The sequence below is a fragment of the Myotis daubentonii genome, chromosome 12 (assembly GCF_963259705.1).
Source record: "Myotis daubentonii chromosome 12, mMyoDau2.1, whole genome shotgun sequence".
NCBI lineage: Eukaryota > Metazoa > Chordata > Mammalia > Chiroptera > Vespertilionidae > Myotis > Myotis daubentonii.
The window spans coordinates 25,578,794-25,604,606 of NC_081851.1; the positions used below are offsets into that span (position 1 = coordinate 25,578,794).

Sequence of the window (25,813 nt, forward strand, 5' to 3'; positions counted from 1 at the left end):
TGGAGGGAGGGATGCTGAGAGGGTTAAGGGCCTGACCTGTGTAGTGCTCTTGGCCTGGCAGAGCCCCCCAAGTCCCTGTCTGCTCCTCACTAAGCCAGTTCCTGTGCAGTTAGGAAAGGAGAGGGAAATCCCTGCACGAGCCAAGACCAGAGTCTGTGTCTCTCCATCTTCTGGTCCCAGAGCTGGGGTTCCACTCCTGCGGCTGGAAGTGCCCTGCCTGACCCTCACCCTCCCTCTTGGGCCTCGAGGCCCAGCCTGAGAAAGAGAGGAAGAGGCAAGGCCAACACTCATAGAAGTCAGTGTTTGACTGGCTTTCAGCAGCCCTCAGGCTCCCAGGAGCACAGACCTCTCATCCGTACAGGTTTGTCCCTGAGGGGTTTTGTTCAGAGGAGCCTTCCCAGCACCTCCCCGAGAACCAGGAGCGTGGCTTCCAGCGTTGCCTGGGAATGCTGGGATCAGGGCATTGTCCCAGCGGCTTCTCGGTGTTGCTTCTTGTCCCTCCGGCTCACCTCTTCCCACTGAACCTGTGGTGTGGTCCCTGTCACCCAGGCTCGTGTGTGTGTGTGTGTGTGTGTGTGTGTGTGTGTCTGCACACCCATCCTCACAGCTGCATGGGTGGTCTGGGACCCTGTGGTGGACTGGGTCTCTGCAGCTCTAGGCAGAGGCTTCTGTAGACTCAGAGCCCCTCCCAGTGTCTCCCTAGGCTCCACCCCGGGGTGCTGCTCACTTGCAATAGCCCTGGAGCCGAGGCAAGGCTCCCACATGGTGCTTGGGCAGCACGCTGGCAAATGTGAGTCTGACAGGGACACTGGTCAGCACTGCCAGGCCAAGTCCGTGCTCTGCTGGGGGAGTTCGCCAAGGCATAGCCTCAAGACTTTATTTTTAACCAGCTTCTTGTTAGCATCTCAGCTGCCTGTGCTGCCCCTGCTTCTCCTTGACGGCCGCTTTTGGCCAGTGACAGGCCCCTTGGGCGTCCTGACAGACGGTGTCGAGGGCAGCACACGCGGCGTTGTTAGACTCGCAGAGCTTCTAGCGAGAGGGTTCATGCCGAACGGGACCTCTTATGGCAGGTGGGGTTTGGTGCTTCTCTGAGTGAATAGTGTGCGTGTGTCGCTGCCACACCCTCAGTTTACCTTCTGAGTCTGGGATTTCAGAAGGTGGTCTCACCGGTGCGTTTTAATCCGCAGGCATGCATGCCTTTCGGCCTTCACAGGCAGTTTCCAGAGAACAACTTGCAGATGATGGTGCAGTCCGGAGCCAAAGGTTCAACTGTGAACACCATGCAGGTGTGAGCACTGGGTGGCTGCTTGGCCGAGGGTGCGGTATTCCCAGGAGGTAGTTTCTGATTTGTTTGATTTTAAAAGGATCCATGTTTTATATAAAATGTGGCAAGTTCTGAAAAATATAAAAGCATATAGAAGTCAGTACAGGAACTTGCCACTGTTAGCAATAACGTTATGAACAAATATAGATGTAAGTATCCAGATGCTACGTATAATACAGTAGATACTGTAAATTTACACACTAGATTACTGTGTTACATATCTTCATGTTATATGGAAACACTGTGTGTGTGTAATCTTAGCTGAGACCCTGCAGTTTTGCATGATCTGCTTTTTCCCATTTCGTAATATAAGCATTGTTCTAGAGGTTTCTAACCCTTAATTTGAGGCCCATTACCTCCTCAGATGACCTCAGTGCTATGGCACATTCGCACAAATTGTAGCAATTTTTTAAAAAATCTTGATGACCTTGAGAGGGTCTTAAGGACCATCTCATTGTTTGGGGACTCAGAGCAATAGGAATGGGCTTAAAGGCTGAGGCCATCAGGGAGTCCCTTTGACTAAAGTGAAAGCCAGACACACTGTTCTCCACACCCCCCCCCCCCCAACCCCAAAAGTATGGTCAGTATTATTCTCTTTTGGCCTTAAAATTTAAGGAGCACTGTAAGTTGTTTTTCCTGCAGGCCTCAGTTTCCCATTAGGACCAGCACTCAGGTCCCTTCCAGGTAGAGCGTGATGATTCTGAAACATGGCTCCTTTTGTCGCCCATTTTACAAAACACCAAATGTGGAGACTCTCCCATCCGCCAGCAAAAGGGAAACAATTATTTTCTCAAAACACAAGCTTCCCTGGTTCATTTACAAATCTAGGTTGGCCTTTAAGAACTCAGTTTCCATATAGCTTTTTTTGAAGGGCAGGCCCTCCTCTCCTGCTAGGATGAAGCATTACTTAACAGATGTTTGTCTTGGGTTTCCTGTACCCAGATCTCGTGCCTGCTGGGCCAGATTGAACTGGAAGGTCGGAGACCCCCACTGATGGCGTCTGGCAAGTCACTGCCCTGCTTCGAGCCTTACGAATTCACCCCCAGGGCTGGCGGCTTCGTCACCGGCAGGTTCCTCACTGGCATCAAGCCTCCCGTATGTATTTTGGGTTTTCCTTTTGGTGTTTCTCCTCATTTCCAGCTCAGTGGTAGAAGGCCTTTGACTTTCCCCAACAACTGTGAGCAAGTGGATATTATTCCAAGCCATTTGGTGCTTGCCCACTGGACCCTGTGGCCCACGAGGACCATAAGGACACAGCCATGCCATGTCCACCATTGTGACACCAGAGCCTAGCACAGTGCCTGGCACAGGGTGGAGCTCAGTGAGTGTTTGCTGATAAATGAGAAGATGAGTAAGACCAATCCCAGGTCCACCGTTTCCTGCTGTGCATCCCCCCTTATCCAGTCTTACTGCACTTGAAGGTGACAGGGAAAGGGAGGCCCCACACCCCCACTGGGGTCTCTCCATTGCCAAAGGGACCTCATGGAGATTTATTTCACAAGCCCCCAGCAGAGCTTCCCTGGCTCCTCCTGCCATTGGGAAGCTGATCAGCTGTCGCAAATGCCCAGCGTTCCCTTGGACAACAGACTCTCCCCTAGGAGGAGGGTTTTCTCCTCAAACTTGTCAAATGGCTTCTTGAACGTTGGCACCTTTTGTTCTCTGCCGAGTGCATTTCTGCAAGGATGACCCTTGTGGTCAGACAGCTAAGTCCAGGTTGTAAACAGGAGCAACCCTTTGTTTCAAGGCTGCCCGCTGCTCCAGGGCTCCTGCCTCGGCTCCAGTGGTCATCCCTGGCCTCTGGCACGGGATGGTGGTGTGCCGACAGAGACCAGAATTTTTAAAGCTGGTTGTGACCCTGTAGTTAGTCATGCAACCGCTGTAATAGATAGTGATGGCATTGGTTACGTAAAAAAACAACAGGCTGCTACAGAGAGCACACGGATGGGGTAGTTTCATGAAGTTCTAGTTATATCCTTATGTGCATTTGTGTGTGTGTGTTCGCTGGTTACTGTTGTAAATGTATTTCTTACTGTGGGTTGCAATCAAAGAGTTTGGAAAACACTCTTACCTCTGTTAACACTGTGGGAAGTGGAATTCAGATGTGTGGGCTGCACATGTGCAGGCAGACACCTGGCCCCTTGAGCAGGTCCTGTCACTTCTCATCCACGCTCCCTCTGCTCTCGGGCAGATAAGACAGCAGTCACTGGGCCGTTGGAGCTGTCAGGGGCCCCAGGAGATGAGGCGGGGCTGCTGGAGGGTTGGCCTGAGCGGTCCTCCCGAAGCACGCCGTCCTCACTGCCGCCTCTGGGACCTGGGTCCCGCTTCTCCCGCAGGAGTTCTTCTTTCACTGCATGGCGGGGCGCGAGGGCCTGGTCGACACCGCTGTGAAAACCAGCCGCTCCGGCTACCTCCAAAGGTAACGCCCCTGCTCTGCACCGCTCCGTGTCGGTTCTTTCACATTTCAGTGACGGCTCACTTGGAATTTCTTTAGATGGAAAAACGTCTTTAAAATGCCCACGGTTATCCTGAGACAGAAAATAGCAGATATTCTTCCCCTTCTAAAGAATTAGTAGCACATGAGCGCAGACAAAGGGCCCCTGCGTTCTGAGGGAAGTTATGGGTACGGGAAAGGTCTCGGGGGTGATGGGCTGGTCCTTCCCCCCAGGAGGGCTCGGCAGTCCAGGACAGCCAAGGGGCTGCCGGGCTCGGGTCCCTGCCTATGCGTCTGTGATTGCAGTTACTGTTGCTCCAGATGCAGGTGCCACTTTGGGGTCCCCAGCCTAGACTTACCTGTTCCCTCATCTCTGGGAGGAAAGAAGACAAGTAGCCACTCTCACGGGCCTGTGGAGCAGGTTGGGGGAATAAAGCTTCAGTCTGGACAAGGCCTGACTCCAGAGGGCCCGGCAGACGGGCTAGTAGGTGCCTGCGTTCCAGCCTCCCTCTCCTGGGCTGCAGCCAGTGGCTGTGCCTCGGGGACTTGGGGTAATGGTTTTTCATGAGTCCCGGGAGCCAGTGGTGGTGGGAAATGGAGGGACAGCAGAAATAAGGCCTGGTTTTAAGCACATTCTCAGGGACTCGCTGGCTGCACACAGGAAGGCAGAGCTCCTTTCCTCTCCCCTCAGAGGCCTGTCCGTCCCTCCCACTCTCCTGTGCTGCTTCTGAGCTCCACATTCCCAAAGTGCAGCCCTTATTTCGGTCCGTTCCCCTGGACGCCCACAGCTGCAGCCTAGGGGCTTGGCTATCGGAGAGGAGCCCATCCGCAGAGCTGGCTGCTTCAGCACAGTGGGCTGAGCTCCCCTCCAGGGGCCATGGATTACACGGCCAGTTCCTCCCACCAGCAGGGGTGACACCCCACTTCCATCCTTTTAAACCACTCAAGAACACGTGTAGTGTAGAACAGGCTAGAGAAAAAATGATCAACTGCGTCTGGCGTGGGAGGACCTGAGGCCTCTGAATGCAGGGTGGGAGGGAGGGGGGTGTGGGGAGCCACGGGACAGAGGGCACAGGCGCCTGCTGCTGGAGGTCCGGGTGGAGGAGGCCGGTGCAGTGCTTCTGGCGATGGGTTAGGAGCCAGGGCAGCTGTGCGGAGCCCAGGCTGGGAGCCCTCGAGGGTGGCAATGGGGAGAAAGAGGCAGATGCGGCAGAGATGTGGGGCAGCTGGCTGAAATGCAGGAGTGAGGGCAGGGCGGCGTCAGACCAGCTGTTTTCAGGCCTCCGTGGCGGCCCAGTGACGGAAAGCCAAGGGGAGAGATGTGTGGGTGGCGCGAGGTGGCAGCAGCAGGGCGTTCAAGTAGGCACGTTTCAGTGGCCCTTAGATGAGGCCTGACGCTGGGGAGAGACCTGGAGGTGCAGCCTGGAGAGGCCACTGTTGTGCTGAGCCGCAGCCCTGGGGGCGCATATAGCCGTGCCGGGGGGGACCCCTCCGTGTGTTCAGCATATTCAGTGGGTGCTCAGCGTCAGCCTGGCAGGTGGGCTGGTGCCAAGGAGACAGTGCGATAACACTGAGCTCTGCCCTTGGAGCCTGGGGAGCAGTGGCTCCTGGGAAACCTCCTCCTAAAGTGGCAGGAGGAGAAACCAGGGCCGAGTGGCCGAGATAGGTAAGGGGCCATCACCGGGCAGCAGAGGGGGCGAGGAGGGAGGCAGCTGACTGCTGGGAGAAGCGAGGGAAAATGCCTGGTTAGGGGTGTCACATCAGCACCTAGTTCCTAATGTCCTCTGTGCCTCCGAGTGTCTCCGGACTGAGAGCATTGCAGAAGCTTTGGGTGGGGACACAGCCCCACTGATCTGCCTGCCTGCGGCTCTAAGGGCACTGGCAGCTGGGGCTGGAGAGGGAGCCAGGGGCCAGCAGGGCAGCCAACCTCTCGGGCACAGGCTGCAGCCCCAGCTGGGAGACCATAGCTCAGAGCCTGGGCCGTGGAGGCTGTCTGTCCTGGAGTCTAGCTTGGCTGTGGAGCAGCAGTTCCTTCCCACCTCCCACCGCCTCCCTCCTGCCCTGGGAGGTGAGCTTGGTGGGCCCTGAGCCAGACCTCCCACAGGTGCATCATCAAGCACCTGGAGGGCCTCGTGGTCCAGTACGACCTGACGGTCCGCGACAGCGACGGCAGCGTGGTGCAGTTCCTGTACGGGGAGGACGGCCTGGACATCCCCAAGACGCAGTTCCTGCAGCCCAAGCAGTTCCCCTTCCTCGCCAGCAACTACGAGGTGGGTCAGGCCCCCGGCGGCCGGGGCGTGGGCTCTGGGCTGTGTCACGGGCCCCTCACTCCAGGCTCTGCCGCCCCGTTAGAGTGGCTGCTGAGACGTAGAGGGAGAAGAGTTTACAAACCACCTCGATGCCGTGCGACACTCGCCATTTCCACATCCGTCGGTGGACGGAGGTGGCAGAAAGGCACGAGCACCCCAGACAGCAGCTGCCATTGGGGCGTTTGCCACGTGCGGGCCCCCAGCTCAAGCTGTGGACACTGGGTCTCATCCTCGTGTAACCTGGGGAAGGAGGCACTCCTTCCTCTGCCCATGTCACAGCTGAGGCCACCGGTCAGAGCTTCAGTGCCTGGCTGGAGGGTGGCAGAGCCAGCGTTTGAACCCAGACCCAGACACAAGCCGTACCTCACTGCCCAGGGATGACCGGCAGTCACCCCATTTTGCCGGCTGGGAAGCTGGAACTGGTGTGGCCTATCCCGGGTCGCACAGGGATGGCTGAAGGAAGATTGCACGTGGCCGTGCTCCTCCATCCTGGCCCTGGCCCCGAGCTCTGGGCCACACTTCTCCCCTGTGTTCTGAAGGGGCCCTGCGTGTGCCCGTCTCTCTCCTGACTCCTCAGCTCCCGGGACCGCCAGCTCCCAGGTCTGGTTTGCACAGTGAGGCCCAATTGGTAGCAGGTGCTCAGCCTCTGACAGCTGTTGTGACAGCTCCGCAAGGCCCTCTTGGTCCATGAAGTTGTGTGGCATGGCCTTGGGTCGCCATCACCTCTTTGGTCTTGTGTGTGTGGTTTGTTTATTTAGGTAATCATGAAATCGAAGCATCTCCATGAAGTTTTATCCAGAGCAGATCCCAAAAAAGCTCTCCGCCACTTCAGAGCCATCAAAAAATGGCAGAGCAGGCACCCCGGCCCCCTGCAGAGGACGGGCGCCTTCCTGAGCTATTCCCAGAAAGTCCAGGCAGCCGCGAGAGCCGCCGACCTCCAGGGCACCAGTCAGCCCGGCCGCAGTCCCGGGACCTGCCAGGTGACTTGGGGGCTGTGTCTCCAGGCCAGGGGCTGAGGGAAGGAGGGTGTTTCCCTAATGGGAGGTGTAATCATGAAATCTGGCTTCATTCACTGTCGGGAAACACATGGCAGTCAAAAGGGATGTAAAGAGGCGCTGCAGAGGTGTGGGCAGGGTTCCAGGGAACTGACCAGGACTGTTCACTTCCCTTCCACACCACCCCAGGCCGGAAGGGGCAGGGAGGGGGCTGTGGGCAGAGGCCGCTCGACAGGAGCCCTCAGTGGAGGGAGGTGGCCCGCTTGGGGCTTCTCTGAGAGGGTGGGAGGGAGATGCCAGGATTCACTCTCGCCCCTTCCCCTCTGCTGGGGAGGCCTCCTGGCCAAGCACAGTCGGGAGCCGAGAGGCAGGGGCGTGCTTTGAAGTGGCGGCTGTGGGACAGTGTGGGCGCAGGGTCTGTGAAAGCAGACGATCACCTGGCTCATGGCGACTGCATCCTGGCTGGCCTCGGACTGTCCTGCCTCTGCCGCCGGTCCTGGCATTGTTAGTAACAGTGCCCTGTTTATTCTACAAGAATCCCAGTGTGGACACTCACTCCCTGTCGTCGGTGGCCAGGATGAAGAGCTCATAGAATCGGGTGGAGCAGGGAGCCCTGGACGGATTCAGTTTCCTTGTTTTAAGTGTCGAGCTGGGCTCTCACTGCAGTCAGGGTTCTGTCTCTCCCCACTCGCCTCTGAGGCCAGTGCCTTTGGTTCTCCTTATCCCCCCGTGTCCCAGGAGAAGTGGCCGTGCTGGTGCCTCCTGTGTGGCTGAGCCGCCCTTCCTTTCAGGTGCTGAGGATGTGGGGTGAGTTGGATGAGCAGAGCCGAAGGAAATACCAGAAGAAGGCAGCTCCGTGTCCTGACCCCACCCTGTCCGTCTGGCGCCCAGACATCTACTTTGCCTCGGTGTCAGAAACATTTGAAAAAAAGATGGACGACTACAGTCGCGAGTGGGCATCTCAGGCAGAGAAGAGTTTTGAGAAATCAGAGCTTTCTCTGGACAGGTAACGACATGGATGTGTGGCTCGGTGCGTGCAGAGGGAAACCTGGTGTAGGCCCTTCTCTACCTCAGGAGAGGGGGCGGCGTCCCGGGTGCAGACCCCAGCAGGAGGGAGGGCAGTGAGCCAGAAGGGCAGCCTGCAAGCCCTGAGGCTCTGGAGAGGAGACCGAGCAGGTGTGGGCATCCCCATCGGCCGAGAGGAGAAGAGAGCTCTGCCGGGACGGCCCTCAGCAGTGGCCTCTCTCCAGTTTGGTGTGATGGGTGTGGCCAGTTGGGAATCAGGGAGCCTAATTGCCATTCGGTGGCTTCCAACTCCGAGAGCAAATCGTTCTGCCTTATGACACCGTGCCTTAGCCGTCTGTGAGGGTTGGATCTGAGTATCCCACTGGTCCTTCGAGCTTTGGGCTTCGAAGCCTTAAGGAAGCAGGAACACCTGTTTTACTCTGGGCCCATTCACACACACAAAAGGGGGAAAAAACCCTGTGGTGTAGGTGGGTGGGAAGCCAGACAGGAACCAGCATCGAGCCACAGCGGGTTAAAACACCAAAAGTGCCCCAGGAATGGCTGGTGGGGCTGGTCTTGGGGGGCTGTCAGGGGTCCTGCCCTCGCTCACTAAGCCTGGCCTGCGGAGCTGGACGACCGAGAGCACCTGCTGTGTCCAGGCTGCTCATCCTGCCCCTGCTGAAACCCGCCTGGTGCCTGGAGAGGTTGACACAGGGTGCAGGGACTGCAGCGGGGAGATGGGACTCAGTAGAGGCAAGGAGCAAAGACAGATGCTGGAGGCAGGGAGGGCCGGGGCTCTCTTTACTCCTTAAAGTGGTTTCTCCAGCCAGGCCCCCGAGATTCCCACGTCGAATAAGTCCTACAGGTTATCACAGCTACCAGCAGGGCGAAAGTCCTGGCTCCCCCACCCCTCTTCCTGCTCCCCTGCAGCTCCGGGTGCTGCCCTTATTCTTGGAAGAACCGTGGTGGTCCTCCCTCCAGCTGCACTCCATCAGGAACCGGGGAGAGGTTAGCCCTGGGGAGCATCACGTGGGTTTGGAGGGCCGAGACTGGCCAGCGATCCTGCCTCGGTTCTGTCCTTGTTCTTGATTTGCTGTCAGAGTTGGCAGCCACTGAATGGCAGCGGGTTCCCTTACTCTCAGCCACACCCGTCACACCAAATTGAAGAGAGGTCACTTCTGAGAGCCTCTGTCCCGGCAGGGGCCTGTAAGCAAGCATCAGGCTCGGTGCAGCTCCAACGTTCTGGAGGTATCTGAAGGCTGTCTGACAGGAATACCAATGTGCGCTCACACCTCACTGGTTTGAGGTACTTGGGAGAGAAGACACATTGGGTTAATGCAAAGTCTGACTTTTAAAAAGAACTTGCATGGGAACGCACTTGGCTGCTTTCTCCTGCACTTGCACACCTGTCCATTTCGTCTCCATTTGATGAGCCCTTGTTCCATGTGTGGGGGGACAGTATTCCCTGTTCTAAAAGGAAGAAGAGCTAGTAACTACAAAATGGTATAGGACCCACACTTCTGACGTGCAGCCGTTTGCACTAATTAATAAAATACAGCCCCACAGCCCCGCCCCCTTACCCCACAGTTGTTTTGTGGACCTCGTCCTGGTTTGTACAGCAGGAGGTTTAACGTCTCCTCACTCACAACCAGTGGGGCAAAGGGTTCACAGAGGAAACCCTGTGACTGGGGAGCTCAGACATTCTCACCGCTCGGGGGCTGGTAACCGGTGCAGAGTGGACACATGGCATCCTCAGGGCCTGAACAGTCCAAGGTGGACGTGCAGAGCTTCACCACCCCACTGGGATCCCTGCGGCTAATGAAGACATTCCAGGGTCGCCAGCAGGAATTTAAGGATGAGAGGATGATTTGTTAGGAAATAGCAGCCCAGAAGGAGGGAGAGGGACTAGTTCCATGCACCCTGGTTTTGGATGGTATGGACACCCAACCGACAGGTGGGTGGTGTCCGCTCCTAACCCCTGTCCTGCCCCACTTCCAGGTTGCGGACCCTGCTGCAGCTGAAGTGGCAGCGCTCGCTGTGCGACCCGGGAGAGGCGGTGGGCCTGCTGGCCGCCCAGAGCATCGGGGAGCCCTCCACACAGATGACGCTGAACACCTTCCACTTCGCTGGCAGAGGGGAGATGAACGTCACCCTGGGCATTCCGAGGTGGGATACGGGTCTGTCCTAGCCCGCTCCCGGGGAAGAACGCATTTCATTAGAGTGTGTGTGCGTGACCAAAAGTCAGAGCCCATCAAAGTGGGGATCAGGGTTGGAGTCTGGGGGACTCGGCTCTTCTGTGCCGTTTCTTTGGCTGGCCTCTTAGAATCCCCATATATCCTCTGCCCGCTCCTGTATCAGAGTTACCTGGATGCTTGTCAATTTCTCACTCCTGGGGGCGGGACTCACAAGCCCCTGCAGGGCCACCTGGTTGCCCAAATGTGGGGCACCATCCACATAGAACGTGACCCACAGCAGCCCTGGCCCTGCAGGTAACTGTATGCAACCTGCAGGATAATGGCCAGTGGGCGAGAAGAAAGAGGGGGGGTCAGACCCACCTGCATCCATACCTGGCCCTGCCACTGTCTGAGACAGGTTCCTTGGCTTCTTCAATCTCAGGATCCTCACCTGCGGGGCCCACCTTCCCACACAGTCAGGCTGGGCAGGGTGCCAGCACCCAGTAGAAGGGGCGTAGACTCTAGTTATCTTTCATTCATTCAGTAAGGTCTTAGTAAGCACCTGCTGTATGCAAGACACAGGTGATAGGAAACGAGAATATGACCCAGTCCTGTCCTTGAGGAGCCATGCTCCAGTGGAGGAAACAGACAGGAGAGTCACTTGCTGTCACACGGGCCAGAGCATATTTCCCTGCAAGATCTCAGGATCTGCCCCACACCCCAAAGGGCTCTGACAAGAAAGGGGACCTGGGTGCCTCTTACGATCAGGTGTCCTTGTTCTGTGACAGGTTGAGGGAGATTCTCATGGTGGCCAGCGCCAACATCAAGACACCCATGATGAGCGTGCCCGTGCTCAACACCAAAAAAGCCCTGAAGAGAGTGAAAAACCTGAAGAGGCAGCTCACCAGGGTGTGCCTGGGGGAGGTAATGATCTCTCGGACCTGCTGTAAACTGGCGGGGCCTGCTGCCGCCTGGGGGGACCTGCTGCAGACTGGGGGGACCTGCTGCCGCCTGGGCGACCTGCTGCAGACTGGGGCGACCTGCTGCCTCCTGGGCGACCTGCTGCCTGGGGGACCTGCTGCTGCCTGGGGGGACCTGCTGCCGCCTGGGCGAGGCGTTTTCCCCACGGCCTCCTGTCAGGACTGTTCAGACCCTGGGCTCAGACTCTCACCAATGAGGGGGGAGCTTTCTCTGCCAGGTGCTGAGCAGGGGACGGGCTGAGCAGGAAGCTTTAGAAATAATCGCGCAGCATTCTCGTGTGCCTTAGAAATAAAGCGACATCCTGGGTTAGCATACCAGCCCTGCTGGAGCCCATGCTCGCAGCCGGGGCTGTTCTCTGGGGGCGACCTATAGGCTGGGGGATTTCTTTGGTGTTTTGGCCAGGGGTCCCAGCCTGTCCCCCAAGCCCTCGGGTTTCCCATAACCCACCTGTAATGCCCTGGTACCTGAGCAGTTGGGTTCTCCCTGTGTATCTGGTTCTAGGTGCTGCAGAAAGTTGATGTCCAGGAATCCTTCTGGATGGGAGAGAAGCAGAACAAGTTCCGGGTGTACGAGCTGCGGTTTCAGTTCCTGCCCCATGCGTATTACGAGCAGGAGAAGTGCCTGAGACCTGCGGACATTCTGCACTTCATGGAGACGAGGTCAGGACGCGGGCCACTTTGTTGTTTGACTTTGTCGTGGGTCTTGAGCCCTCCTGGCTTCAGGACTCCTGGAGGTTGGGGCTCATTTGCCCAAATTAGTTCTTCATGGGAAGTGCTTAGGGAGCATGGGCCCTGCAGCCTAATCTGGAAACCTCATCTCCACTCTGGCTTATACATGTGACTGTACTGACCACGCACCACTTCCTAAACCCCGTTCTTGCTGGTTGGTGAGCCTTCTCAGGTTTGTAGGCTTTCAGGCATGGAAGAAGGTGACTGCAGAGAGAACGGCCGCCACAGCGGGCCGGCGCTAGGTGTTTGTTTCTGACATGATGTGATTCCAGGCAGATAATGTAGTTCCTGGCACTTTCGTCTCCTGGGGATGAGCAGTACACCTGTGGCCTGCTGCTCCTAAATGCCAGTTCGGTAACTGGGTTACCTCCAGCTTCTTACAGAGACATTCGGGTTGCCTTCTGGTAGGGAGAATGAACATCCTTTTTCTCTCAAGTTCAAGTCACTGTTGGACATTTGAAAAGCACAGGCCACCGTGCTGAGTACACAGGAATGGGAGTGGGCACATCGGGTGGGACCAGCCAGCCAGAGCCAACAAAGCCCTTTTGATTTGCCAGCTGACCCCTGATCGAGGCGTGCACACTCGTGGCTGCAGGGCCTCGCAGGTCACAGGCCGGTGGGGCCGGTGGGGAAGGTGGGGAAGCTCCCGGCAGACGAGTGCGCAGAACCTGCCTCCAGGGGGAGGGAGTGTGAGCCAGGGAAGCCCGATCTGATTTACCGAAGAAGAAAGTCCCCGCCCCATCTTTCTTCTGTTTTTGGTGGTTTGGTTACTTGCTTTTATCTTTATAAATAAGTTTCCTAATTTTTAAACATTAGCAACTTATTCATATCTTTTTAAAAGCCTGGTACGGCCCAAATAGATCCCATCTCTTGGTGGGATTTGGCCACAGACCACAGACCATCTGCCTCTAACTTAGACCGCGTGGCAGTCTCTAAGCTGCTCAGAGAGAGAACCCATGGCAGACAGAGTAGCAGCGGAAAGTCCATGAGTTCTCTTGTCCCACAAACCTTGCCTGGGTGACACCCACTCAGAGGCTGGTCATGAGGCAGTGTGGCCAGGAGAGAGCGGCTGTCCTCCCCCCTGAAGCTGTGAGCTGGCTTCGGGCTGGTCCCTACGCAGGTGGCATTTAGGATAGTGGGTATTGTGGCAGATGGGAAGCTCGGATGTGAACTCAGCCCTTTGGATCCTGTCCCGGTGCACATGAGCCCGGGGTGAGGCTGTCACTGGCTGGGCCCAGGGAACACCTCCATCGCTGTCCACCTGGGTAGGAGGTTTGTTCTCTCAGGCGGCCCCTGCTCTCCTGGTGCTGGCATGACCCAGGAGACCCGTCTGTGCTCAGCCTGCCAGCTCCTTACCCGGGAGGAGAGGCCTCCCGGGCCGCGTGTGTGTGCTGGCCACACTGCCCTTTTCTGGGAAATGGAGCTAGGACCATGTGGCCATTGAGCATTGTCAAGAGGGGGGAGTGGGATGTTTGGCCCCATTTCTAGCCGTCAGAGGCCCGTGAGCAGGTGGGTCTGCAGGAGGCTTGCACCAGACTGTGTGGAGAGTTCCCTTCACTTGCCTCGTCTTGGGGAGTTGAAAGTCCATCACCTTTTTTTTTTTTTAATTTCAGAGAGGGAAAGAGAGAGAGATACATCGATGATGAGAGAGAATCATTGATTGGCTGCCTCCTGCACACCCCCTGCTGGGGATCAAGCCCACAACCTGGGCACGTGCCCTGACTGACTGGTGAATCGAACCAGTGACCTCTTGGTTCATGGGTTGATCCTCAACCACTGAGCCACACCAGCCAGCTCATTCTTTTTTATGTAGGTACTCAGTAGTAGTCAAATTGCTGGATCATTTTTGAGGAACCTCCATATTATTTCCCATAGTAGCCGCACCAGTTTATATTCCCACCAACAGTGTAGGAGGGTTCATGAGACTGTTGTAACACAGATGGGAAACAACACATATAGATCACAGTGACACATACTGTACTGGCAGGTAGCTCTGGACATGTACATAAATTATCTGGTGGGTGGCATGGGTTGGGGTGGAGAAGTGGAAAGAGCCTTGAACTAGGGTCGGTGTGTAAGATCTGGCCTCTGGTCCTAGCTATGAAAGGACCAGGCGGGCCATCTGCAGTTCGCGCTTCTGTGAGAACGACTTTGGAAACAACAGGTGGTGGAGCTATTGGCAGGCACTTTGGGAAACAGCCAAGGGTGTGTTCTCTGTTTATAATCATTTATGTGGAATGGGAGCTTTCTGTGCAGCCTCCCCTGCTGCTCCCTCTCAGTTGCCATGTCCTGACAATCAGCCAAGCCTTCCCGGGGCAGTCACTGGGGCCTTCGTTCCCTTGCTCTCGGAGTGGCACATGGTTTGCGCCTCCAGGAGAACTCGCACACTGGCAGCGTGTCTGCCACTTTCCGGTCATGTGTTTAGTCTAGTTTTTCAGCTTCTCTGTGTTCTGCACCAGTCCTGTTCACCAAGAGCGGCAGGTGAGGTGGAAAGGATTCCTAACCAGGGAGATTAGAGGAGGCCTCTTGGAATAACATCTGCACTTAGACCCAACCTTGGGGTGGGGTGGGGTGAGGTGGGGGGGATGCAGCTCCATGTTAGATAAGGGGCTGGGGAAGTCGCTAGCAGAGCTAGTGGCTTGAGCTTGCGCTCATAGCATGCCCAGAGGTGGATGGGAGCAGATGTGTAATTGGGGTTGAGGACAGTTGTGGGGGGACTTGGGATGCTAAAGGGAAGCGCCTCAGGTGGGTGATATTGCCCCAAAGTCACCGCCTGGTAAGTCAAAGCAGCAGCCCCTGTGGCCGGCCCAGTGCTCCACAGCTGGTCCTCTCTCCGTCCCTGCATCTGCACAGCGGGCGGCAGGGGCTGGGAGTGGTCCCTCTGTGCCAGGGAGGTCAGGCCTTCTCTCCAGGCTCAGGGGGAACAGGATCTGGAACCAGAGCCTGTCCTTTTAGAGACTTTGCGTCCCAGTTGGAGTCTTTCTAAAGGTAAGCCTGGCCTCCCCCATCGGGCCCTCCGCTCGGTCCCCAGTGCCTGGTGACCCAGCTCTTCCCAGGTTCGTAGGCGGGAGCCCTTTCCTGCCCTTGGTAAACCCACATACAACTAAGTTTTAAAGAAGAGTGAGGAGGGAGAGCGGCAGTGATGTTGTTTATAATCCCCCAATAGTAGGCACGTGACCCGCCTGCTCCTCACATTAAGACTCTAAACTCCTGGCTTTCATCCTGGCTGTGCCCCGGGGCACAGTAAAGGCTCAGAACACTGGCTGGCTGCCTGGACACCGGAGGCACCGGATACTTCACATAATTAAGAGCAGTCCAGCCCTACCCGGTTTGGCTCAGTGGGTAGAGCACTGGCCCGCGGACTTGAAGGGTCTCAGGTTCGATTCTGGTCAAGGGCACATACTTTGGTTGCAGGCTCGAAGGTCCCGGCGTGCGTGTGGGAGGCAACCGATGGATGTATCTCTCTCACATCTGTTTTTCTCTGTCTCTCCCCTTCCCTTCCATTCTCTCTAAAAATCAGTGGAAAAATATCCTCGGGTGAGGATTAACCAAACAAACAAAAGAGCAGTCCGTCTGGTATGGTTGCAGCCTGATGAAGCAGGTAGAGAGTAATAAACACAGCAGCAGGGGGCGGGGTAGGATGGGATGAGTCCCTAAGGGAACGAAAAATATCTCAGGAGGAGAGAGGGGGCAGGAAAGGCCCCCTAGGCTGTGCTTGAATTGCTTGTTTCAGATTGGTTTGGTTCTAACCTGATGACACAGGTTACTTTATTGCCACAAAGTAAGTAATCGTTGCCTTTGAAATTCCACGGAGCCTGTCCACCGCTCTCTCATCAAGTTGCCGGGCTTCCACACCAAGGAGACAGGAGTTGCCAGGCCTGAGCTGTCGCACTTTCTGGAGGTGCAGGGGCGGGCAGGCAGGGGGAGGCCCTAGTCCTGGCTGGACCCCTCTCCTACCGTAGATTCGGTCGTTTGCTAGATGACAGCCACAGCTGCCCCAGCTGTCGTTTACTGAGCATCACGCTGCCAGGCCCTGTGGCAGGTGTCAGACATAGTGTGATTGCTAAGCCTTAAAACAAGTTGCATGAAACATATCGATACCCACTTTTCACAGACGAGGGAGTTAAAGACTGCCGTGCTCAGAGCCACACTCCCTAGGATGGGCAGAGCACGTGTTCAGAGCAGGCCTGGTGGGCCGGGCAGCCGTGTTCTTTCTGACGTGCCGTGTGCCATTCAGAAACTGCAGGAGGGAAAACGTGAGCTCAGGGGGAGGCCAGGTCTCGGAATAGCCCCAGCCAGTATCGGCCTACGTGGGTGGGAGATCCTCGGACAGAACTTCCTACCCCTGCAGCAGGGGGGTGGAGGTGCTGTTCCTGAACGGCCTGCATGGCCTTCTTCCCGCTTTAGATTCTTTAAAATCCTGATGGAGTCCATCAGAAAGAAGAACAACAAAGCGTCAGCCTTCAGAAGCGTGAACACACGAAGAGCTACCCAGCGGGATCTGGACAACGCGGGGGAGTCAGGGAGGCCTCCGGTGAGTGAGTCCTTCAGGGGTCCTTGGGGACTGGCCCAGGGAGGGTCTTCTCTCCTGGGACAGGTCCATGACTGTTCTCAGCGCTCCTCAGCCCCTCCCTGTTGCTGGCCCATCTCTCCACTTACCTTAGCATTTATCTGCTGTGCTGAGAGCTGAAAAGCAACATTGACTTTTCAGGTCTGGTGGCCACACTGGGGAGCAGCATGGTCTGGGGGCCACACTGGGGAGTAGCGTGGCCTGGGGGCCACACTGGGGAGCAGCGTGGTCTGGTGGCCACACTGGGGAGCAGCATGGTCTGGGGGCCACACTGGGGAGTAGCGTGGCCTGGGGGCCACACTGGGGAGCAGCATGGTCTGGTGGCCACACTGGGGAGCAGCGTGGTCTGGGGGCCACACTGGGGAGTAGCGTGGTCTGGGGGCCTTGCAGGGGAGCAGCGTGGTCTGGTGGACTGCCCAGGGGAGCAGCGTGGTCTGGTGGACTGCCCAGGGGAGCAGCGTGGTCTGGGGGCCTTGCAGGGGAGCAGCGTGGTCTGGTGGACTGCCCAGGGGAGCAGCGTGGTCTGGGGGCCTACGCAGGGGAGCAGCGTGGTCTGGTGGATGCGCAGGGGAGCAGCGTGGTCTGGTGGACTGCCCAGGGGAGCAGCGTGGTCTGGTGGACACACAGGGGAGCAGCGTGGTCTGGTGGACACACAGGGGAGCAGCGTGGTCTGGTGAGCCCTGGTTAGGGCCCCAGGTCATTCATTTGTCTGCTCCCAAGGATTCCACTCCCATCCCTCCCCCCAAATTGATTTTTTTATCCTGAGGATAGACTCAAAATAATGGTACTTGCTGGGCTTTTGGAAGTTTTTTTTGTGTTTCATTGTTCTCTGCCTTCGACTTACCTAGGCCCAGTGAACTGAGGCCAACGGGTACTGGCAGGGACCAGAGGCATTTTGAAGCAGGGCAGTTGGACTTCAGTGGCCAAAAAGGAAGGAGCCAGGGCAGAGCCTTTGGACCTGAGGAAGTGCGGGGGCAGGTCCCTGGGTGTCCTCTGAGCGGGGGTTTGTTGCGCTGTACTTAGGTGGGGTGAGCAAAGACCGACACTGCCCTTGCCTGCTCGGTGACCTCAGCTGTGCCACCTCCTCTCTCTGGGCCCGTCTCCTCATCCCTAAACTGAGGGACTGGCCTCGACCAGAGAGCATTCTGGGTCTCCTGCCATGGACGGCTACCAGTTGGCTAACTCCGGCAGAGATGGGCATGGACTGTCTTTGAAAGGCTGCCCAGTCCTTATCATTAAATCACTCAGGAGACTGAGAAACTAGGAGCCAAGGTCAGAAAGAGAAAGGTATAAATACTTGGTTTCTAAAATGCTCAGTATCCCACCTGATGACAACCCTTACTCTTCATCTCCACCTGCAACAAAAATATCTGGAACAGGATTTTGCACCATCTTGTTTTAGTGACTTACAGAGTCCGGGCCCTTTAAAAAATCGTTTTAAATGCAAGATTTTGCAGGTGGTCCATGTAAAAACGGAGGCCAAAGAGGAGCTGTGGAATCAGGGCTACACAGAGTAGACGCCGGGTGGACGCCTGGGGTTGGGTGGGAGAGTAGGGGGGAGGTAGGTGCGTCGGTTGGCGGGTGGACGGTGGACTCCCCGGGCAGTAGGTACTAGGGCGCATCTTGTTCCCCCTCGGCCTCACCGCAGGGAGAGCAGGACGGCGAGGAGGGCGAGGAGGAGCACATTGTGGACGCCGAAGCGGAGGAGGGGGACGCCGATGCTTCTGATGTCAAACGCCGGGAGAAGCAAGAGGAGGAGGTGAGCTCCGGCTGGGGCCAGGGGCTGTGGTCACGCCCCCTTCCGTCAGACCCAAGGGGTCGTTCCTGACACACAAGGCTGCTCTTTTGTCTCTGCTGGGACCTGTCAGGAACCTTGGAGCCAGACCCGCCTGCCCTCGCTCCTCTGCTAAGAAGACGTGTTCTCGGGGCAGGCACCGGGCGGTGCCCCCCAGGGCGGCCCTGTGGGTCTGGCTGTCCTGGGCCTGAGTCAGTGTCTAGACCCAGCGACCTTTGGCAAGGAGGCGAAGTCAGGCTGCCTCCCGTTTCTAAAATGAAAATATAATACCTCCGTCCGCTCCCCCAGACCAGTCCTCTGCTGTCATGATGGCTTAAGGACAAAGGGCAGGGTTGGGGGGCTGGGGGGGTTCACAAGGTGAGGGGGAGGAGGGGCATGGGCACTGGGGGGCTGGCATTCCCAAGGGACGGGCCAGCAGGGCAAGGAGGATGGCGGCCCAGGCCACAGGGCAGGTGGGGCCCGGGTGGGCCGGTCAGATAAGCCTCTGCCGACAGCCAGAGCGATGGGGGCCCAGCCACAGCCTGCGCTCCCTCCCTGCCAGGTCGACTATGAGAGCGAGGACGAGGAGGAGGGGGAGCAGAGTGACGACGAGGATGTGCCAGAGGAAGGAAACGTCAGGGGGGAAGGCGCCCCCACAGCCCAGGAGCAGGAGGAAGAGGGGGGCTCAGGCCCCGAGGAGAACTCGGCCCCTGCCCCACCCTCGAGGCAGCCCCGGAAGCCCAGCAGCAGCCAGGAGTCCCAGGAAGCGGAGGCCGTGGAGCGCCGGGTGCAGGCCGTCCGGGAGTCCCACCCGTTCATAGAGGACTACCAGTACGACGCCGAGGAGAGCCTGTGGTGCCAGGTCGGTGGTCAGTGCCGCAGGGCGGGGGCGGGCGGGCGGCGGGAGGGGCCTGCTGCTCAGCGCCCTCCTGCACTGGCCGGGCAGCCGTTTGGGGCCCGTGAGAGTTGGTGTCTCTCTTTAATCCCAGGGCCCTTAAACTCACCTGTGGTGACAGCTGTGGCCCCTCTGCCCCAGATCACGGCCTCACAAATGTGACTTTCCAATCCCTAGAGGCCACTGCTCTGACTTTCAGTAGGAGTGTATGTGGGCCTGACCTGCCAGGCCCTGTCGGTGCTTTCACACGTCGCCTCATTCAGCCCTTGGTTCGGCAGGTCGTCAGCACACGTGGAAGCTGGCGGGGCAGCAGGGCACTTATTTCTGCCGCCTGCCGCCCGCCGCCCCTGGTCTCCGACGTGGGGACATGGCTCCCTCGCAGGCTGGTGGTGTGGAGGCCCAGACAGTCCACACACAGCTCCCCTGTGCCCTGATCTGGCCAGTGGTTCCCTTGTGGCAGTGCAAGCAGGAGTCACTGACCAGGATCACACAGATCCCTGTGTTGCTTTGTGGTCACTGAAAGGGTAGCGAGGGCGATGTTGGGCGACGTGAGTTTCACCGTTCTCACCGACACCAGTGACATATCGCTCTGCCGTTTCCACCGTGGCCTGGGGGACTGGAGCTGCTGCTGTGTATGGTCGGCTTAGCCACAGGTTCACGGTGCAGACTCACTGACCCAGCTCGCCCAGCAGGGCCACCTGTCCCCGGCCAAGGCGCTTACTAAGAGGGCTTTGGAGGGGTACCGCGGGGAACCCGGTTGGCGCGGCCTCTGTCCCGTGCGGGGCTCGGGCGGCCATCTCCCTGGGCTCAGCTCTCCTCCTCTGGCAGGTGACGGTGAAGCTCCCGCTGATGAAGATTAACTTTGACATGAGCTCCCTGGTGGTGTCCTTGGCCCACGGTGCTGTCATCTATGCGACCAAGGGCATCACGAGGTGCCTCCTGAATGAAACCACCAACAGCCAGAACGAGAAGGAGCTCGTCTTAAACACAGAAGGAATCAACCTTCCAGAGCTGTTCAAGTATGCCGAGGTACGGCCCAGGCCCTCTGCTGGTGCACGGCCAGTGTTGCCTCTGCCTCAGGCACTCGGGGCTAGGTCCAGCCACTCTGCTCTGGTGCTTCTGAGCCGCTGGTGCTTCTAGCCCAGGGTCCCCAAACCAAGTTGGCATGGCCTGGCCCCCCTGTGTGGGATCTACCATGCACGTGAGCCCAGTTACTGCTCACAATACAGAACCTGCTTAACTGTAACCCCGAGTTTCTCAGACTGGTCCTATTTAATAAAAGGGTAACATGCAAATTGTCCTTAGGGGCGGGAGTTCAACCGACCAGGAGTTGGATGTGTGCTGACCACTGGGCCTCTAGTTTGAGTATAAATGCTTTTCCTTGATATTAAAACCTTCCCAGAGTATAGTTGTAAGAAAGAGTTTGCCGAGTTGCTGGCCTGGGAGCTGCTCACTTTATCTGGTGAAGCAGGCCCTGGGCATAGAGGTGGTCCAGGGCCAGCCCCCAGGCCCGGCCAGCAGAGGCCCATGTACCTGTCCCACCTGCTCTGCCAGCAGGTCTGTCCTTTCGTCTGAGCTCTCCTGGCCCCTCCCACCTCCCAGAGTCCCCCACGGCCTCTGAGATCCTCTCAGCCCCTGTGCACAGAGTACTGGGAGCTGGGACCCTCTCACCCGGGTCCTCTGGTCCCCAGCAAGCTGCAGAGCTCTCCCGCCTCGCAGACTTCCCCCACAGCAGCTGCCCACAGAGGCCCCTTCTGCCCGGGACCCTCTCACCATGTCCTCTTCCGGGAGACGGAGCAGGAGGGTTCGCGCCTGCTGAGAGGCAGCCAGGGCGAGCTCCGTGTCATCCTCGCGAGTTCGTTTAAACAAGGCCAGACGAGCCCCCGGGTCCTCCGAGGTCTTCTGTGGGGGTGACTGCCATCTCATGGAGCCCCATCGGGCCCCCAGGGCGGCCGAACTGGACCCTGACGAGGCCCAGGTTACACCCTGCAGCTGACTGTCCCTGCCCAGGTGCCTGGACAGGTCTCTGTGCTTCTGCTAGGGAACTTTCCTCACCCATCGAGGGGTGTCTCGATCCTAGGAGACAGGTCCTTCTGTTAAATAAACAAAAACAAAACAAAAAAATACCCTGACTCTAAAGCGGGCGCCCAGTCCCTTGCTCTGGCAGCGAGGAGCAGGCCTGGGCCCAGCCAGCGTCCTGTCGGCAGCTCTGCCCACACTGTTTCCTCTCCATGACCCTGGTGGCCACTTTGTCATCAGTTGTGCTCGACTGCCACACAAGGAGAGAGCAGCCTGGGTGTCGCCTGTGGAGGGAGCAGCGGCCGGGCCCTCCCAGTCAGTCCCTCCTCCCTCCCCAGGTCCTGGACTTGCGCCGCCTCTATTCCAACGACATCCACGCGATGGCCAACACGTACGGCATCGAGGCCGCCCTGCGCGTGATCGAGAAGGAGATCAAGGACGTGTTTGCTGTGTACGGTAAGAGACTGGACAGCCATGGGGAGATGGGGGTGTCGTCCAGCAGCGCTGGGGAACTGACATGAGGTACAGTGAGCGTGTAGCTGTCGGAGGCCCTGAGTGACCAAGGGAAGGGGCGATGTGTGTTTCAGTCTCGTGTGGCGAGTCCCACCATCGAGGGCCACACTGTGTCTTGCCCGCCGGCCTCTGAAAGCTCCTGCCTGGTAACTGTTAGGTCCGCACAGCAGGAGGCAGGCCAGGAGACGTGAGCGTTTAAGAAACTATTACATCCTCTGACCGCGGCTGAGACCCGGTGTCGGCGTCAGCACCGAGGGAGCGTTTGTTCTCCTGGAGAGGGGCTGGGTCGGGGTCGCACCAGCAGCTGGGGGAGCTGCCTGAACAATGGGGCACCTTGGAAGATAGCAGGATGTCTGGTGGGCACAACTCGGTCAGGCAGAGGGGAGCGCGAGCCGGCTGCGGAGGGAATCTCCTCTTCTGCAGGTGCAGGCCGTTTGCTTTAAGCTATGGGGGAAAACCTTATAACAGTTTATTTCAGAGAGCAAACCAGGGGCAGCACATCCGAACAATAACTTGGCCTGTCCAGCCGTCAGGGTTTCAGTTCTCGAGTGAAAGCAGTGCTGTCAGTTCTCACGCCCCGTCTGGAGCCTGTTTCCTGTGTGGCTGGCGGCGGCGGAGCAGGGAGGCAGTGTAGCGAGGGAGAAGGGAGGGACACCTGTCGGGAGCCACTGCCCCAGTGCGGCCGCCTTCCTGACGTTGCTGCCCGTTGACAGGCATTGCGGTCGATCCCCGCCATCTCTCCCTGGTCGCCGACTACATGTGCTTCGAGGGGGTGTACAAGCCGCTGAACCGCTTTGGGATCCAGTCAAACTCGTCCCCTCTGCAGCAGATGACGTTTGAAACCAGCTTCCAGTTCCTGAAGCAGGCCACCATGCTGGGTCAGTGTGGGCAGGACCCGGCCCTCCGGAATCTGTTCCTTGGGCATCTTTCCGCACGCCTTTCCCTTCCCCTTCCCCTTCCCCTTCCCCTTCCCCTTCCCCTTCCCCTTCCCCTTGCACGCGAGCAAGATCTCATGGAGGAAGCGGTTGGGAGGGGTGGGCAGCAGGCAGGGAAGCGCCTCTGTGTTTTGAAGGGAAAGGGCCTTCTCTCAAGTGCAGGGCAGTCGGCCTCTGGGACCCTGGGCTGATCCAAGGTGCCCCATCCACCCCCTCACACCACCCCCAGCTTCTCCCTCAGCCACCTAACACGTGCTCTGTCTCCCAGGATCCCACGACGAGCTGAGGTCTCCTTCCGCCTGCCTCGTGGTTGGGAAAGTCGTCAAGGGCGGGACAGGCCTGTTCGAGCTCAAGCAGCCCCTGCGATAGCCGCCACAGCCGGCTGCCTGGCCTGGAGTGGCCCTGAGGACCAGGAGGGCCGGCCTGGCCTGCCCTTCGGTGAGAACCAGGAGACCAGAACCCGGCGGTCCAGTGACAGTGCAGAGCACAGCAGTGACGCTGGGTTCCGAAGAGCAGCTTCCCCAGGAAAGTGGCAGCGTTGATCATCCTTGCCCCTCTCCATCTCAGGACATACACAAGGTTCAGCAGGGCCTCGGGGATGGCCCCCTGTGCCACAGGAGACTTAGAGGTGCGAGCCCTGGCCCCTCCAGGTAGGAAGGTGAGGACCCGTTGCCCTGAGCAGCCAGTGACTGCAGGCGGGATCCTGGGCTCCAGAGCAAGGACAGAGCCCGCCGCCCACGCCCGCCCTGCTGCACCAGCTTGTGGACAGAGCCCGCTGCCCACACTCACCCCTTCGGACAGAGCCCGCCGCCCACGCCCGCCCCTGCTGCACCGGCCCTGCGGACAGAGTTCCCCAGACTCCACCCAGGCTCTTTCCCTGGGCCAAGCACAGGGTGGCACAGACCTCCACCCACCCAACTTCTGGGCCTGGGCCCTGCTGGCCTGTGGCCACATGTCCTTCTAGGCCAGATTAGCTCTGAGTCTGGGCTGGTCTCTCCAGGGCCCCAGCAGCTCACCCTACACATAAAACCCTGTCGCCAGCCAGGCTGCACTGTTGGAACCAGGTGCTTGGCTGTCTTTCTCTGGCTCTGCTCTGAGGCCACGCCCCTCTGCGCAGACCCTGCTCCGTGTGGCCTCCCTGGTCTCTGGCACCACAGCCAGGGGCCCTGACATGAACCGAAAAGTCAGAGGACTGTGCGAAGGCTCAGTAAAACCAGGGGCTGTTTCTATTTCTGTCTAAGGTTATTCCAGCTCAGGCTGAGTAATAAACATCACTGGAACTAGCTATTAGGAGAGAGAAAATTTAAAGCTTGGGTTTTTTTTATTCTTTCCTTGGTTTGTGGTTTCTGCATTTGTGATGTGAGAGCTCAGGACTGGGATTTCTTAGCACAGTCGCTTCTCGGCTCCTCTTCCTGTTCTTGGCAGAGGACCTGGGGGAGAGCTCAGCCCCCACAGCCAGCCCTGTGACCCCAGCCTGCCCCTTCCGCTGCAGCCTGTCCCTTCTGAAGCCAGCTTCTGGCCCCAAGGCCAGGAGAGCGGAAGCCGGGGGGGGGGGGGGGGGGGCTGTGCGTCCGGGTGGGAGAGTGACCACACTGCTTCCTCTAGACATGTGACGGACACAGCTGGGCCGCCTCTGCCGCACTGGGGGAACCCCCCTCCCCCCCCCCCCCCCCCCCGGAGCAGGGCTTGCCAGCTGGGGCACAGGAAGAAGGGTCCCGTGAGCCCTGCACCACAGGCGAAGCTGTGCGTCTTGGAAGAAGGGGCCACACCTACTTAATTTCCCCTCATCCCAGATTGTGGGAGCCAGTCCTCTATGGTCTGAGGCACATGCTGCATGGCCCCAGGGCCGGGCATCAGCACAGAAGAAAGCTCAGCGCCGGGGGGCCCTGAGGATGCAGAGGTGAGGGAGCAAGCCCAGAACACAGCCAGGCCGTGGCCCCTGTCGTTCCTGCCCACTCCTTCCAGGTGTTTCCTGTGCATCTGAGTCTCTCTCCTAGAATATCCTTACTCCTGGGCCGGGAGCAGACACCCAGAGCTTTCCCGTGGTCGCCCTGCCCCCTCAGTTGAGCAGCCTCGTGGGCGCCTCCCTCCTGTTAAGACAGCATGCTCCCTGGAATACTCAGCACTGGAAATGCTCTTCTACATTGGATTTTTTTGAAACAGATACATAGGCCCAAGCCAGAACGGATGAAGGGGATGGGTCTAGCTGCATAATTGTTCTCTAATCCCAGTGGCCTGGAGAGTGATTGGCGGGGCTCATAGGCCTCGCCGCAGCTGTGAGCTCCCGGGACCCTGAGGTGGGCCGCAGCCAGCGCTGTCAGAGGTCCTCTCCTCAAGCTCCAGGTGGCAGCGCCCTCCCTACTTGCTTGCTTGTAGCGCGCGCGCGCGCGCGTGTGTGTGTGTGTGTGTGTGTGTGTGTGTGTGTGTGTGTGTGTGTTTTCAGGCTGACATTCTGGGTTCTCATCAAGCACTACCAGCTTTATTACGCGTCCCCTGTGAGTCTGAGACATTTCCTGTCCGAATCGGAAGGAAACCAGGCACGTTGGGAGTACCTGTCCCTGCCCCATCTGGAGCTGGAGCTGGAGCTCTCCTCTCTCCTGTCCCCTGCCCCCAGGTGGAAGCCGAATGAATACAGGGCGGGCAAACTGGTTTACAGTTGTCAGTGCACAAAACACAGTTTACTCTTGTACTATTTATTAATTACGGTATTTTCCATACAAACCATTGTGGGCCTGCTTTGCCCACCTGTATGTGTAGACTCCTCCTGGCCTCCCTGCTCCTTCCAGCTGTTCCTGATGAACCGCTTTCGGTGAAAGTGCCGGCTCCTGTGTGTGTGCCCATCGCTGGCTGTGTGGGTGTGTGTGTTTGGGGGGGAAGAGGGAGGGTTTGTTTTTTTTTTAACTTTCGTTAAATAACAAAATTTACCATCTTGATCATTTTTAAGTGTGCAGTTCAGTGGCATTAGGTAGTTACATTGTTTTGTACCCACCACCACCATCCCTCCACAGAACTCATCTTGCAAAACTGAAACTGCCCATTCCACAGTACTCCCCATTTCCCTCTCCCTCCGGCCCCTGGCAGCCACCATTCTATTTGTTTCTGAATCTATTACTCATCAATGGAATCATATTGTATTTCTCCTTTTGCGATTGGCTTATTT

General features: G+C 58.0%; 1 protein-coding gene across 1 annotated transcript in view; it reads left to right on the top strand.

Annotated features, from left to right (window-relative positions):
- The window catches only part of POLR1A (RNA polymerase I subunit A), a 78,431-nt gene extending 52,928 nt beyond the window's left edge, over positions 1-25,503 (top strand). The window contains exons 19-34 of the mRNA XM_059659234.1: positions 1,188-1,286; positions 2,267-2,419; positions 3,658-3,740; positions 5,860-6,025; positions 6,823-7,044; positions 7,851-8,065; positions 10,063-10,230; positions 11,027-11,162; positions 11,721-11,878; positions 16,355-16,481; positions 18,166-18,276; positions 18,854-19,153; positions 20,015-20,215; positions 21,544-21,661; positions 22,432-22,596; positions 22,922-25,503. Coding sequence (XP_059515217.1) covers positions 1,188-1,286; positions 2,267-2,419; positions 3,658-3,740; positions 5,860-6,025; positions 6,823-7,044; positions 7,851-8,065; positions 10,063-10,230; positions 11,027-11,162; positions 11,721-11,878; positions 16,355-16,481; positions 18,166-18,276; positions 18,854-19,153; positions 20,015-20,215; positions 21,544-21,661; positions 22,432-22,596; positions 22,922-23,022 — 2,523 coding nt within the window. The 3' untranslated portion in view covers positions 23,023-25,503. The remainder of the gene's footprint in view (positions 1-1,187; positions 1,287-2,266; positions 2,420-3,657; positions 3,741-5,859; positions 6,026-6,822; positions 7,045-7,850; positions 8,066-10,062; positions 10,231-11,026; positions 11,163-11,720; positions 11,879-16,354; positions 16,482-18,165; positions 18,277-18,853; positions 19,154-20,014; positions 20,216-21,543; positions 21,662-22,431; positions 22,597-22,921) is intronic.
- The last annotated feature ends 310 nt before the right edge of the window (positions 25,504-25,813 follow it).